General features: G+C 44.5%; 1 protein-coding gene across 1 annotated transcript in view; it reads right to left on the reverse strand.

Annotated features, from left to right (window-relative positions):
- LOC140550317 (dolichyl-diphosphooligosaccharide--protein glycosyltransferase subunit STT3B-like) overlaps positions 1-15,271 on the reverse strand; it is a 199,777-nt gene that overhangs the window by 80,877 nt on the left and 103,629 nt on the right. Inside the window, exon 2 of the mRNA XM_072674242.1 lies at positions 5,062-5,170. Coding sequence (XP_072530343.1) covers positions 5,062-5,170 — 109 coding nt within the window. The remainder of the gene's footprint in view (positions 1-5,061; positions 5,171-15,271) is intronic.

Raw genomic sequence — 15,271 nt, forward strand, 5'->3', positions numbered from 1 at the left:
ACTAAGGCCAGAGACCAAAGTATAAAGACCAAAAGGCAAAGACAACAGATCAAAGTACAAACAACAAAGGACTGAAGGACAAATACAAAATACTCATCCGTGCGGTGAACACAAATGTGTAAAATTAATTAAACTACTCATATTTCAATCATTTTACTTTTATTTCAGTTTATTATAAGAAGCCAGGCTGAATGTCCAAATATTTGTGGACACCCCTTCAAATGTCTAGTCCATGTAGAGAAGAACTGCTAATCCAATACACAGGACTCTCTGGAGCAGATAAACAATAACCTATTGTCACCATGCTGCCTAATGCCAGGTATGGGCTAGAGGGGTATAAAGCCCCCCAGCATGGAGCTGTGGAGCAGTGGAAGAACTGTGTTCTCTGGAATAATGGTTGGTGCTCCATCCATTAGGGATAGGGAGAAGGTTTGGAATGAGGTAGGGTGGTAATCATCCAATCAAATCCTCACATCAATGCTTCAAAATCTAAATCTAGTAGAAATCCTACTTCTCTGGATAGTAGAGACAGTTACTCCAACAAAAGCAGGATGAACTCTTTTAGAACTCCTTGAGATCAGAAGAAACAATGAATAAGCAGGTGTCCCAATACTTTTGTCCATGTAGTGAATCAGTAATAAAAAATGATTCTGACTGAGTCTCTCCTGGTTTATATAGGAGAAGTTTTACTGAAGTCACAGTGAAGTTGCTGTGGAACTGGTCACTAGTCCACAGAGTTCAAAATACCTCTGGGTTGTCGGAGCTTGTTCTGTCTGCGGGCGTGGGAGAGTGCGGATTCAGTGGTTCTACAGCAGAGCTGTAACTGTTTCAGTAACCTTTACGGAGGGTTCAGCTCAATGAGCCACAGCAGACGACAAAATGGCTATTTCTGGTCACTTACTGCCGGACAAAACCGGACTGCTCATACTGTGGGCTTTGCTCTGATCTGAAGTTTACACAAACACACAACTCAAATATACTCACTGACCACTTTATTGGAAACACCTACATTCTGCTTCAATTCCCTGGCCACTCTATTAGAAACACCTACCTTGCGCCTCCACTCACTGGCCACTTTATTAGAAACTCCAATCCTGTGCTTCTTACTGGCCACTTTATTTAAAAAAACCCAACCTACTGCTTCCACTCCCTGGTCACTTCATTAGAAACACCTACACTGTGCTTCTTACTGGCCACTTTATTAGAAACCCCTACAATGTGCTTCCACTCACTGTCTACATTATTAGACACACCTACAATTGCCTTGTACCTACACTCACTGGCCACTTTATTGGAAACACCTACCTTCTGCTTTAATTCCCTGGCCACTTTATTAGAAACACCTACCTTGCGTTTCCAGTCACTGGTCAATTTATTAGAAACACCTACCTTGCGCTTCCACTCACTGGCCACTTTATTAGAAACCCCTACAATGTGCTTCTTACTGGCCGCTTTATTAGAAACCCCTACAATTGCCTCTACACTCACTGACCACTTTACTGGAAACACCTACCTTGCACTTTCAGTCACTGGCCACTTTATTAGAAACACCTACCTTGCGCTTCCAGTCACTGGCCACTTTATTGGAAACACCTACCTTGTGCCTCTACTGGCCACTTTATTGGAAACAATACCTTATGCTTCCACTCACTGGCCAATTTATTATAAATGGCTACCATGTGCTTCTTACTGGCCACTTTATTGGAAACTTTAGAACCACAAATGTACTGATGTACTAATGTACCAATAAAGCTTTGAAGTAGATGGTCTGTTTTAATAAATGTGTGATGATGTAATAATCAGTGTCTGCAGGGTAATTGAGGTATGACTGCAGATGATTATGGGTGTTGAAATGCTGACGTTCAGACTGTTTTCACTGCCTCTGCATCTGGAACTCAGTGAGTGATGGAGGAAAATCTCATGCCATCCTCATCTGCCTGGCCTCCAGAGTGAACCGAGGCAGAACAGCACAGCATGTGGCACACCAACACACACACACACACACACACACACACACACACACACACAGAGAGAGAGTCATCCGACCACCCAGGGGAGGGGCTGTGTCCTTCATTCTGTTCTCAGAATAGAGAGAGGGAGAAACAGTCTTTGCTTCTGGCACAGTACGAAACTGCAATCATTAAAAACCAAACTCAACAGAAAACTGAAGGAAAGGAGAACAGAGGAAGGGAGAGGAGAAGTGAGGAGAAGAGAGGAGAGAAGAGGAGAGGAGGGGAGAGGAGAAGTGAGGAGAACACAGGAAAGAGGAGGAGAATAGAGGAGAGGAGAAGTGAGGAGAAGAGAGGAGAAGTGAGGAGAGAATGGAAGAGGAGAGGAGAGGAGAAGTGAGGAGAGAAGGGAAGAGGAGAGGAGAAGAGAGGAGAAGTGAGGAGAGAAGAGGAGAGAAGAGCAGTAGTGAGAAGAGGAGAAGAGAGAAGAGGAGAGGAGAAGAGAGGAGAAGAGAGGAGAAGTGAGGAGAGAATGGAAGAGGAGAGGAGAGGAGAAGTGAGGAGAGAAGGGAAGAGGAGAGGAGAGGAGAAGTGAGGAGAGAAGGGAAGAGGAGAGGAGAAGAGAGGAGAAGTGAGGAGAGAAGAGGAGAGAAGAGCAGTAGTGAGAAGAGGAGAAGAGAGAAGAGGAGAGGAGAAGAGAGGAGAAGTGAGGAGAGAAGAGGAGAAGTGAGAAGAGGAGAAGAGAGAAGAGGAGAGGAGAAGTGAGGAGAGAAGAGGAGAGAAGAGGAGAAGAGAGAAGAGGAGAGGAGAAGTGAGGAGAGAAGAGGAGAGAAGAGGAGAAGTGAGAAGAGGAGAAGAGAGAAGAGGAGAGGAGAAGAGAGGAGAAGTGAGGAGAGGAGAGGAGAAGTGAGGAGAGAAGAGGAGAAGTGAGAGGAGGAGAAGAGAGAAGAGGAGAGGAGAAGTGAGGAGAGAAGAGGAGAGAAGAGGAGAAGAGAGAAGAGGAGAGGAGAAGTGAGGAGAGAAGAGGAGAGAAGAGGAGAAGTGAGAAGAGGAGAAGAGAGAAGAGGAGAGGAGAAGAGAGGAGAAGTGAGGAGAGAAGAGGAGAAGTGAGAAGAGGAGAAGAGAGAAGAGGAGAGGAGAAGTGAGGAGAGAAGAGGAGAGAAGAGGAGAAGAGAGAAGAGGAGAGGAGAAGTGAGGAGAAGTGAGGAGAGAAGAGGAGAAGTGAGAAGAGAAGAGGAGAGAAGAGGAGAAGTGAGGAGAGAAGAGGAGAAGTGAGAAGAGAAGAGGAGAGAAGAGGAGAAGTGAGGAGAGAAGAGGAGAGAAGAGGAGAAGTGAGAAGAGGAGAAGAGAGAAGAGGAGAGGAGAAGAGAGGAGAAGTGAGGAGAGGAGAGGAGAAGTGAGAGGAGGAGAAGAGAGAAGAGGAGAGGAGAAGAGAGGAGAAGTGAGGAGAAGAGAAGAGAGAAGAGGAGAGGAGGTGAGAGGAGAAGTGAGAAGAGAGGAGAAGAGCGGAGAAGTGAGGAGAGAAGAAGAGAGAAGAGGAGAAGAGGAGAGGAGTTGAGAGGAGAAGTGAGGAGAGAAGAAGAGAGAAGAGGAGAGAAGAGGATAGAATGGGAGGGGAGGGTAGAAGAGAGGAGAGGAGTAAATTTAGGAGAGGAGAGAACAAGAGAAGAGAGGAGAGGAGAATTTAGGAGAGAAAAGTGAGGAGAGGATGGGAGAGGTAAGTAGATTTTGGAGAGGTGAAATGAGGAGAGGAGAAGAGAGGAGAGGATGGGAGGGAAAAATTTAAGAGAGGTTAAGTAAGGAGAGGAGAAGAGAGAAGAGGAGAGGAGAAGAGAGAAGACGAGAGGAGTTGAGAATATAAGAGAAATAAAGTGAGAAGAAAAGGAGAGGAAGTGAGAAGAGGAAAGAGGATAATTTAGGAGAGGTGAAGTGAGGAGAGGAGGAGAGAAGTGGGGAGAGGAGATGAGGATGGGAGGAGAGGGGATCATTCAGGAGAGGTGAAGTGAGGAGAGGAGGAGAGAAGTGGGGAGAGGAGATGAGGATGGGAGGAGAGGGGATCATTCAGGAGAGGTGAAGTGAGGAGAGGAGGAGAGAAATGGGGAGAGGATGGGAGGAGAGGAGAGGAGAGGAGAGGAGAGGAGAGGATGGGAGGAGAGGGGATAATTCAGGAGAGGTGAAGTGAGGAGAGGAGGAGAGAAGTAAGTAGAAGACTCAGATCAGATAAATTAAACAAAATACCAATGCTACTTAGGTCAATGCTATTAGATATAGATCAGACAGGTCAAATCTAAGCAAAATATACTCAGTTCAGACCACACTGAAATCAGATCAGCAACAGAGCAGACTCAGACTCAGGTCAGACTCAGATTAGACCAAACAGACTCCGATCAGACTGAAATCACGCCAGACTCAAAAAAAACCCAAACACTTAGAGAAGACTCATAGATCAGAGGGAAATCAGACCAGGCTCAGACAAGACTCTGTGATTAGACTCGGACAGGAAGACTCTGCCGGTCAGGTGGAACTAGTATCCTGTACTTACCAAACCTACTACAGCTCAGAGAGCTTCTACAGGATCAGGTGTTGAACACTCTACATATACAACACTTCACTAAAACAGTAAGGTCATCAAATCGGCCTCTATTCTCTCTCTCTCTCTCTCTCTCTCTCTCTCTCTCTCACTCTTCTGTGAGTGATCTACTGACTCAGGTGTCCACATAATGGAGTGATTAGGAGTCTAGAGTCTCTGTGAAAGCTCAGTAACAGGGTGAAAAGCTGTGGTGGTTGGAGGCTTCCTCCAGACGCCTCTTCACTCAGATAAGGAGAGCGAGGCTTGGAGAGATCTGTGTGGACAATGGAGGCGGCTAAACTGAGGAAATGATAAAGTGCATTTAAAGGAAATAAAATTCAGAAGAAATATTCTCAGGTCATAATGATAAAACGATGAGTCTCACACACACACACACACCACAGTAGGAATAGAGTAATAACCCACAGCCTGTCTGTGAAGTGATTCCTGTTAGTCTAAGTGGCCCTGAATATAAAACCTCCCCAGAGGAGAGCCTGTGTGGTCATATGTCTGCAGTGATAGCAGATAAGTGGCTTTACTCACCGTCCCGCCGACGATGCGGCCCAGAGGATACCACGCCCGCTCATCAAACCAGTTCAGAAACTCATAGAACCCATTCGTGGTCAGATGGTGTGTCGATCTGTAGTTAAACCTGCAAACGAACACAGAGAAACGGATTTGTACGTTCAGCATTTTTCGGTTCCTCTAACAATACGTTTTTTTTTAGCAACAGTGAGGTCCTGTGGAGCCGCTGTCATCTGAACAAAACCCACAGACCTTCACAGCGCTCTACCGCTGTCCAAGGTGCTGACCAGGACCAGTGAGTGAGCATCCACACATTGCTCCTTGCTGTGCTTTCTCCCCTCCTTGTTTCTTCTTTCTGTTCAGTATCTCAATCAACTAAAAGCCCCATCTACCCGCTGACCACTGGCCCAGCCCACGTCCCTACACCCTGAGCTCAGCCCCTGCCCCACAGCCTACTCTGTGCCCAGGACTATGGCTGCCTCCCCCTCCTTTTCTGACCTACAGACACTAATATATGATTAATATATATTAATATGATTAATATATATATATATATATATTCTATCAGTCTATCTATCAGTCTATCCTAATTGTATATGGTTTAGATACAGAGGCTGTGACCTCTCAATAAAAAAAATACAAGGTGTGTCCAAACTTTTGCATTAGGCTGTATCTATATTGTTACTATCACTCAAAACCTTGTCAACTTTCCAGGAGAAAGAAAAAACTTTCAATGGAAACCAATGTAAAAAGATGCTAATCCAAGTAATTTTGGAGCATTTCTATTGGTCCATTCATCATGACGTTCTGATACAACATAAAGAACAACTGCCAGATTTGCATTCTGTCAAAAAGTGAAAAACAATTAAAGCTGCCATTAGGTGTCTTTAAGTTCCTTACGTTCCAGGAGAGGTCATCAACTGTCATTAGGAACGGTCAGCTAAATCAGATTTACAAGCTTTATGAATTCTCTGACACTTCGAACCTTGTGCCAGCACTCAACCCAGGTCCCTACTACGAAAGTAATCAATGTCCACAAGGCAGACGAAGGCTGTAAGTAGATGGCCAATCATCCTCCAATTAAAGCTTTCTGTTTCTATAGAGTGGACTGTTGTTAAGAAATGGCAGTTGAGGAGAACTGTGGCAGTTGAGATGACAGACCAAGACTACTCTTGGAGAGAACTGCTCATATGCTGGCGAATCCAAACCCCAGTCTGACTGCCAAGAACCTGTAGTAGAGTTTAGCTGAGTCAAGGGGGCGGTGCACTGCTCCACTATGCAGTGGAACTATCCACCACATCACAACATGATGCTACAGAGAGTCTAGAGGTGACAGACAAGTTTTGGAAGTGCTGTGGAGTGAATTAGCCACAATCAGCAAAGAGAACACCACCTTACCAACTGTGAAGCATGGGGGCGGATGTTTAATACGTTGGGATTGTGTTGCTGCCAGTTGCATTCTAGCAATACTGCATGGGGGGAGTGGAAGAATGGATTCCACAAAACTCCAACAAATGCTGGACACCAGTGTCAAACCATCTGTTAAAAGGCTGAGGCTGAGGAGAGGATGGCTGCTTCACTTCAACAGGATGAAGGTTCAAATCACAGCCGGAATATGTAGCGTTCAGCCTATCACTGTGTGAGAAGACAACTCTACACTGTGGGCCTAAAGGGATGTGGAGCTGATCTAGAAGATCTGCTGTTCTCGGAACACAAAGACCACCCACAGTCCAGACCTCAGCATCGTTGAATGTGTTTGAAAGGACTTCTTTGGGTGAGAAGCTGTGAGAGTGAGACAGTGAGAGTGCTCCATCTGAATTCTGGAGGTGAGGAAGAACCACCCTGCAGATTGCAGAACACCCCCACCACCATGTTTGACAGATGAGGTGTCCGATTCGGATCTGCAGCAGGAGGTGTGGAAAGATCGCCTGCAGATTCACTGAAAGCAAGTCATCTGAGAAGAACAGCAGCTGTAACAGCTAAAGGTGGAGCTCTGAACATTCAATCATCTGATTTTAGATTTAGCTGTGGAGGTTTTTTGGTTAAACAGATGGTTTCTGAGGGTCAGCAAAAGGCGAACTCAGTTCAAATCATCCTCTCTCCGCCAGTCTGTCATATGCAAAGCCATAACCCTCCAACTGCTGAATATGCAAATGAAAGCAGCTCCTCCTTCAGTGTAATTATTGCCGTGTTTTACATAATCACTGTAACGACAGCTATCAGTCCTCTCTCCACACTGAGGTCAGTGCTGCAGAGGGATCGAGCTGCTTACTTTTAAATGGCCTACTTTTGAAGGCATTAAAACATAAGTGGGTTATCAAATCTCAGAGACATGAACTTGACCTCTTGCTTATTAACGTTAATACTCAGGAACGAAGCTTCGTAACACGGTTATAAATGGACCAACCGTTTCTTACTTTAGTTTAAACCACTAAAGGGCTCGTGTAGACTCATTTATACATATGTTTCAAACCGTAAACCTACAACTGCAAGTCTACAGATCATGCATTAGCATGGGTCTCCACATTGGGACACCAGCAATGGTGTCCACTGGCACCTTAGCACTGGTGTGCAATGGGGCATCAGCCTTGGTGTCTACTGGGATGTTAGCAATGGTGTCTACTGGGAAATTAGCACTTGTTCCTAATGGGACAACAGCATTGGTATCTAATAGGACATCAACATTGACATTAGCACTGGTGTCCATTGGCACATTAGCAATGATGTCCACTGGAACATTAGTAATGGCCCATTAGCATATTAGCACTAGTGTCTACTGGGAAATTAGCTCTTGTGTCCACTGGGACAACAGCACTGGTGTCCACTGGAACATCAGCACTGGTGTCCACTGGCACATTAGCAATGGTGTGCACTGGCACATTAGCACTGGTGTCTAATGGGGCATCAGCCCTGGTGTCCACTGGGACATGAGCAGTGGTGTCCACTGGGAAATTAGCACTAGTGTCTACTGGGAAATTAGCTCTTGTGTCCACTGGGACAACAGCACTGGTATCTACTACGACATCAAAATTAGTGTCCACTGGGACATTAGCACTGGTGTCCACTGGCACATTTGCAATGATGTGCACTGGGAAATCAACATTGGTGTCTAATGGGGCATCAGCCCTGGTGTCTAATGGGGCATCAGCCCTGGTGTCTAATGGGGCATCAGCCCTGGTATCTAATGGGGCATCAGCCCTGGTGTCCACTGGGACATGAGCAGTGGTGTCCACTGGGAAATTAGCTCTAGTGTCTAATGGGACAACAGCATTGGTATCTACTAGGACATCAACACTGGTGTCCATTGGCACATTAGCAATGGTGTGCACTGGGACATTAGCAAATGGTGTCCCTTAGCATATTAGCACTAGTGTCTACCAGGAAATTAGTACTTGTGTCTAATGGGACAACAGCATTGGTATCTACTACGACATCAACATTGGTGTCCACTGGGACATTAGCACTGCTGTCAGTTAGAACATCAGCACTGGTGTCCACTGGGACATGAGCAATGGTGTCCACTAGGAAATCAGCACTGGTGTCTACTAGGACATCAACATTGGTGACCACTGGAACATTAGCACTGGTGTGCAGGTCAGTAAAGTGAACTGGGACAAAGTCAGTGTTCCTAACACTTGTTGAAGTCCACAGCTGTCAGAGTTTCATCTCCACGAGCACACTGTTAAAACTGGAATGAGCACAACCCACACAGAAACATCAGTCCAGCTGCTTCTCAACAAGTTCAGTTGCTTTTCAACGGTCTACAGAGGAGAGATACAAGCCCATCTGTTTTCAGAGCGAGTCCATTAAACATCACTTCATCTGATCAAACGCGCTGTAAAAGGAAAAAACAGCTAAACGCTCCACACCGAAAACAAGTTGCCTTTTTACAAGATGAAGGCGTCACTGAGAGCAGAGCGCAGCCATCTGTATTCTCTCCACAGTCCAGTAAACCAAACACAAACACAGACTGAGCTGAACAGACCGGCCAGCAACAGCAGCAAGCATCCAGAACAGCCCAACTCCAAACCAGCCTGGATCAGGCCTGACAGCAGCAGTCACGCTCTTCATACCACAAAAACACCCGAGTGCAGGGTGAACAACACTGATGACCATATCATCTTTTATCTTATGCCTTTCTGAGCCTAGCATAGATATAAGCAGAACGTCCAGAACATTGACCGACATGTTTCAGTGTACATGTTACACCACTGACCGTAACACACTCCACACTGTTACACCACTGACCGTAACACACTCCACACTGTTACACCACTGACCCATTAAACACTCCACACTGTTACACCACTGACCCGTAACACACTCCACACTGTTACACCACTGACCCATTAAACACTCCACACTGTTACACCACTGACCCATAAAACACTCCACACTGTTACACCACTGACCCATAACACACTCCACACTGTTACACCACTGACCCATAAAACACTCCACACTGTTACACCACTGACCCGTAACACACTCCACACTGTTACACCACTGACCCATAAAACACTCCACACTGTTACACCACTGACCCATTAAACACTCCACACTGTTACACCACTGACCCATTAAACACTCCACACTGTTACACCACTGACCCGTAACACATTCTACACTTTTACACCACTGACACGTAACACACTCCACATTGTTACACCACGGACCCATAACACACTCCACACTGTTACACCACAGACCCATAACACACTCCACACTGTTACACCACAGACCCATAACACACTCCACACTGTTACACCACAGACCTATAAGAAACCCCAACAAAGTCACATTAAGGACATTAAGAGGGGATGTGCACTCCTTGGCCGCTTTATTGGAAACCTCTCTCTGACTGGTATTCAGTTACAGACTGTAGCCCAGCTGTTAATGCACAGTTTCTGTTCTACAGCCCCTAGACCTTCCATTTCAGACCACAGAGCTGCTCTTTGTAGAGGTCTGCAGTAAAGTGGATGTATATAAAGACAGAGGAACATCGCCGACTCAAGGTAGCGAGTAATAGACCCTCAGGAGCCAGTGTAGAGGAAAGATGTTTGTGCGACTGTCTGCTCAGCAGTGAGAATCTCCACTCACTGTGGAGCAGAGAATAGGGAGCAGCTCTATAAACAGCTCTCCCGCGGTTTCATTTCCACTGTGGTACCCTCAGCTCATACAGCTCATTCAGTCCTGCTTTACTGCCTCAGTCTGACGGACAACTGCATACTGCAGCAGCTACGCCTGGGCAATTACTACGCTACAACCCATTTAACCTGACCACCCCTCTTTAAGATTACTTCTCACAGTCCTTAGATTTCACAAATACAGCCGAGCCCAGGTATTAAACCCATAACCCTGTCATCAACAGCCTGGTGATCTAACCATTGAGCTCTGGAGCAGTGGAACTGTGTTCTCTGGAATGATGGTTGGTGCTCCATCCAATACTTTTGGGACGATTTGGGGATTTATTTGATTTATTTATTATTTATTATTCTCTGTCTGTACTGTGTTGTGTTGTCTGTCTGCACTTGTACTGTGTTGCACTCGTGTTTTGTATGCACTGTGTCTATGTTGCACCATGGTCCTGGAGGAACGTTGTTTCGTTTCACTGTGTACTCTGTATGTAGTTGAAATGACAATAAAACCCATTTGACTTGACTTGACTTGGGAGTTGAGGTGGGTTGGTAATCATTCAACATCCTGACCTCACAAATGCTCTTTTCGCTGAATGCAATCAAATCATCACAGCAATGCTCCTCCAAAATCGAGTAGAAAGCCTTCTTCCCTGGACAGTAGAAACAGTTACTCCTTTTAAATAGCCTTGGTGTCCCAATACCTTTTTCCATATAGTGTATCTGTAGTCTGTAGAGCAGCTGTGAGAGGTGTGGATGTGTTTAAAGGTGGTTAAATGCAGATTGAAAATTTCTCCAGGTGTTTCCACAGCAGGGAGAACAAGCGTACAAGCTAGCAAACAAATAACCAGTAACTACAGTACAGAGAGAGAGAGAGAGAGAGAGAGACACTCCACACTGTTACACCACTGACTCATAACACACTGCATACTGTTACACCACTGACTCATAACACACTGCATACTGTTACACCACTGACACATAACACACTCCACACTGTTACACCACTGACCCATAACACACTCCACACTGTTACACCACTGACCCGTAGCACACTCCACACTGTTACACCACTGACCCGTAACACACTCCACACTGTTACACCACTGACCCGTAGCACACTCCACACTGTTACACCACTGACCCGTAACACACTCCACACTGTTACACCACTGACCCATAACACACTGCATACTGTTACACCACTGACCGTAACACACTGCATACTGTTACACCACTGACCGTAACACACTCCACACTGTTACACCACTGACCGTAAAACACTGCATACTGTTACACCACTGACCGTAACACACTCCACACTGTTACACCACTGACCTGTAACACACTCCACACTGTTACAACACTGACCCATGATACACTACTGTTACCTGTAACACAGTTAACACTGTGTATTACTGACTTTTTTCAGTACTCTCCTTTACAGTTACTGTTATGATTGTTGTGCTGTAATTTGTAATTGTTGTTACGGTTAATTTAATGCGTTGGCAGAGAGAGAGAGAGAGAGAGAGAGAGAGAGGCTCACTTTAGGATCCACACAATAAGCATCCCGTAGAGTCTTTGTGCAGAGGTCAAAGAAAAACAGCAGCTAATGCACACTGGATTATTCCGGATGCATCTCGGCTTCAGTAACTGAAACACTCTGCAAAACAAATCACTCAAACTTCAAACACTCAACCCGAGCTAAACATAACCTCCTCTGTCCGCCGAGTCTGGGACTAATTAACCCACTTAATTTAGGAACAGAAGACGTAACAGGGCAGACTACAGTAAACACGGCAATAATACCCAATACATATCACAGCCGGGTCAGGGAATATGACTGGACTGAGAATTTCTTCATAATGACCACAGACAAAAGGAAAGGCTGGACACTTTCCTGGATTTCCAGCTGCCCAGAGAGAACATCACATAGGCAAAAACTATTTCTACAGTCTTTTTATGTTTTATAGTCTGGGATTAATATAACCTGGGGTTATCTTTACAGTCTGTTTTATAGTCTGGGATTAATATAACCTGGGGTTATCTTTACAGTCTGTTTTATAACCTGGGATTAATATAACCTGGGGTTATCTTTACAGTCTGTTTTATAACCTGGGATTAATATGACCTGGGGTTATCTTTACAGTCTGTTTTATAGCCTGGGATTAATATAACCTGGGGTTATTTCTACAGTTTGTTCGGTAACCTGGGATTAATATAACCTGTGGTTATTTCTACAGTTTGTTCGGTAACCTGGGATTAATATGACCTGTGGTTATTTCTACAGTTTGTTCGGTAACCTGGGATTAATATGACCTCGGGTTATATTTACAGTCTGTTTAATAGTCTGGGATTAATATAACCTGGGGTTATTTCTACAGTCTGTTTTATAGCCTGGGATTAATATAACCTGGGTTTTTTACAGTCTGTTTTATAGCCTGGGTTTATTATAACCTGGGGTTATTTCTACCGTTTGTTTGGTAACCTGGGATTAATATGACCTGGGGTTATGTTTACAGTCTGTTTTATAGTCAAAAACTAAAGCTAAGACTAGAACTGTAGAACTAACACTGGAGCTAAAACTAGAGCTAAGACTAAAATAATGAAGCCTAAAACAAAAGCTAAGACTAAGACTGTAGAGCTAACACTGGAGCTAAAACTAGAGCTAAGACTAAATAATGAAGCCTAAAACAAAAGCTAAGACTAAGACTGTAGAGCTAACACTGGAGCTAAAACTAGAGCTAAGACTAAATAATGAAGCCTAAAACTAAAGCTAAGACTAAGACTGTAGAGCTAACATTGGGGCTAAACCTAAAGCTAAAACTAAGACTGCAGATCTAACATTGGAGCTAAAACAAGAGTCAATTTTAGAGAAATCAAGTTCACACTGGAGTCAAAACTAAAGCTCAAGACTAAGACTCAAGACTAAAACACTTTGTGGTTAACCTGATAGCCAATCATCAACTCTTCAACTCAAATAACAAGATGAGGAGTAATGCACATCCTTACTGAGGATGCGAGATGATGATAAGGAGGAATATGGAATAGAGCAGCAGAAACTATTAACTCTCCATCTGGAATGAACGTGTTGATCTTGGACTTGTGGGCTGAAGGGCGATATCCAATATTTTTCCTCTGCATGTCTGTGGATAGTCACACAAACATTCAGAAACTGGGACTAAACCCACCTGAATCAGGATTATTATAACGTATTAGTAGAGGTTCCAGATGCAGTACAATCCACAGATATTCACCTCAACATTCTGCTTTCCTGGAGTTCATCAAATTACATCCAGTTACAGCGGCTGCAAATATTTGCCCCATCTAAACATCTGACTGATGATGATTTACACCGTAATAATATATTACCATATGATTACTTATAGCAATACTGTTCTATACTACAGATATACACAGAAATATGGTTGAATGATTCAGAAAGGTAAATGCTGGTTTTGCTGGTCAATGTCAATAAACAAGAGTATAAACCAACGTCCTCATCACTAAACCCAGAGAGAGAGAGAGAGAGAGTTTGTGTGTCTCCAGCAGGGAAAAACAGCACCCATTTGTCAGAGACCACACACCAGCAATGTCGATGAGCCTGCCAGTGGGAGGAAGGGGTGTGTGTGTGTGTGTTCTGGGACCCTCTTATTTTAGACTACACCGGAGGCTGCTGCTTCAAATGAGCTACAGAGCTAAGACCAGGGCTAACACTGCAGTCAAAGCTACAGCTACGCCTAGAAAAGAGCTAACACTGGAGCCGAACATATAGCTCCAACCAGAACAGAAGAAAGTCTAGAGCTAAGACTAGAACTGTAGATCCAACACTGGAACTGGAGCTAAGACTAAAATAGTAGATCTAACTCTGGAGCTAAAACTAGAGCTGAGACCTAAGACTAGAACTGTAGAGCCAACACTGGAGCCCAAACTAGAGCTAAGACTAGAACTGTAGAGCCAACACTGGAGCCCAAACTAGAGCTAAGACTAGAACTGTAGAGCCAACACTGGAGCCCAAACTAGAGCTAAGACTAGAACTGTAGAGCCAACACTGGAGCCCAAACTAGAGCTAAGACTAGAACTGTAGAGCCAACACTGGAGCCCAAACTAGAGCTAGGACTAGAACTGTAGAGCCAACACTGTAACCCAAACTAGAGCTAGGACTAGAACTGTAGAGCCAATACTGTAACCCAAACTAGAGCTAGGACTAGAACTGTAGAGCCAACACTGGAGCCCAAACTAGAGGTAAGACTAAGAACGACAGAGTAAACACTGGGGCTAAAACCAGAGCTAAGACTAAGGACAACAGAGTAAACACTGGGGCTAAAACTAGAGCTAAGAATAAAACTGTAGAGCCAACACTGTATCTAGAACTCAAGCTAAGACTAAAACAGAAGATCTAACTCTGGAGCTAAAACTAGAGCTAAGACTAGAACTGTAGAGCCAAAACTGGAGCCCAAACTAGAGCTAAGACTAAAACAGTAGAGCTAACGCTGAAGCCAAAACTAGATCTTAGACTAGAACTGTAAAGCCAACACTGGAACCCAAACTAGAGCTAAGACTAAGAACAACAGAGTAAACACTGGATCTAGAACTCTGGAGCTAACACTAGACTTAAGACTAGAACTGCAGAGCCAACACTGGAGCTCAAAGTAGAGCTAAGACTAAGAACAACAGAGCTAACACTGGAGCAAAGACTATGGTGTTTAAGCTGGACTAGCAAAATAACCTACAGCTCTGCAGCTCTCGCACCCTTCCCAATTTCTTCTACTTTTGCCTGTCACATGTCAATGCAACAGCTCATCCAACTCATTTGTAATCTAAAATAAAAGACAACATGAGTAAAATAAAGATTTATTTAAGGCCTAAATTGCCTATGTGGAAAGTGAACTGACCCCCTAAAGCTAATGACTGGTTGTACCACCCTTAGCAGTAACAACTGCAAGCACACGTTTATGATAACCTGGCCATTAAAGGTCTCGCCACAGCATCTCAATGGGATTTAAGTCAGGACTAAACCTTCATTCTCTTGAGGTTTAGAAGAAGGTTTGGGGAATACTTTTCCACAGCTCTGTACATTTTCACAAATACAA

Source organism: Salminus brasiliensis, chromosome 2 (genome assembly GCF_030463535.1).
Source record: "Salminus brasiliensis chromosome 2, fSalBra1.hap2, whole genome shotgun sequence".
NCBI classification, from domain to species: Eukaryota; Metazoa; Chordata; class Actinopteri; order Characiformes; family Bryconidae; genus Salminus; species Salminus brasiliensis.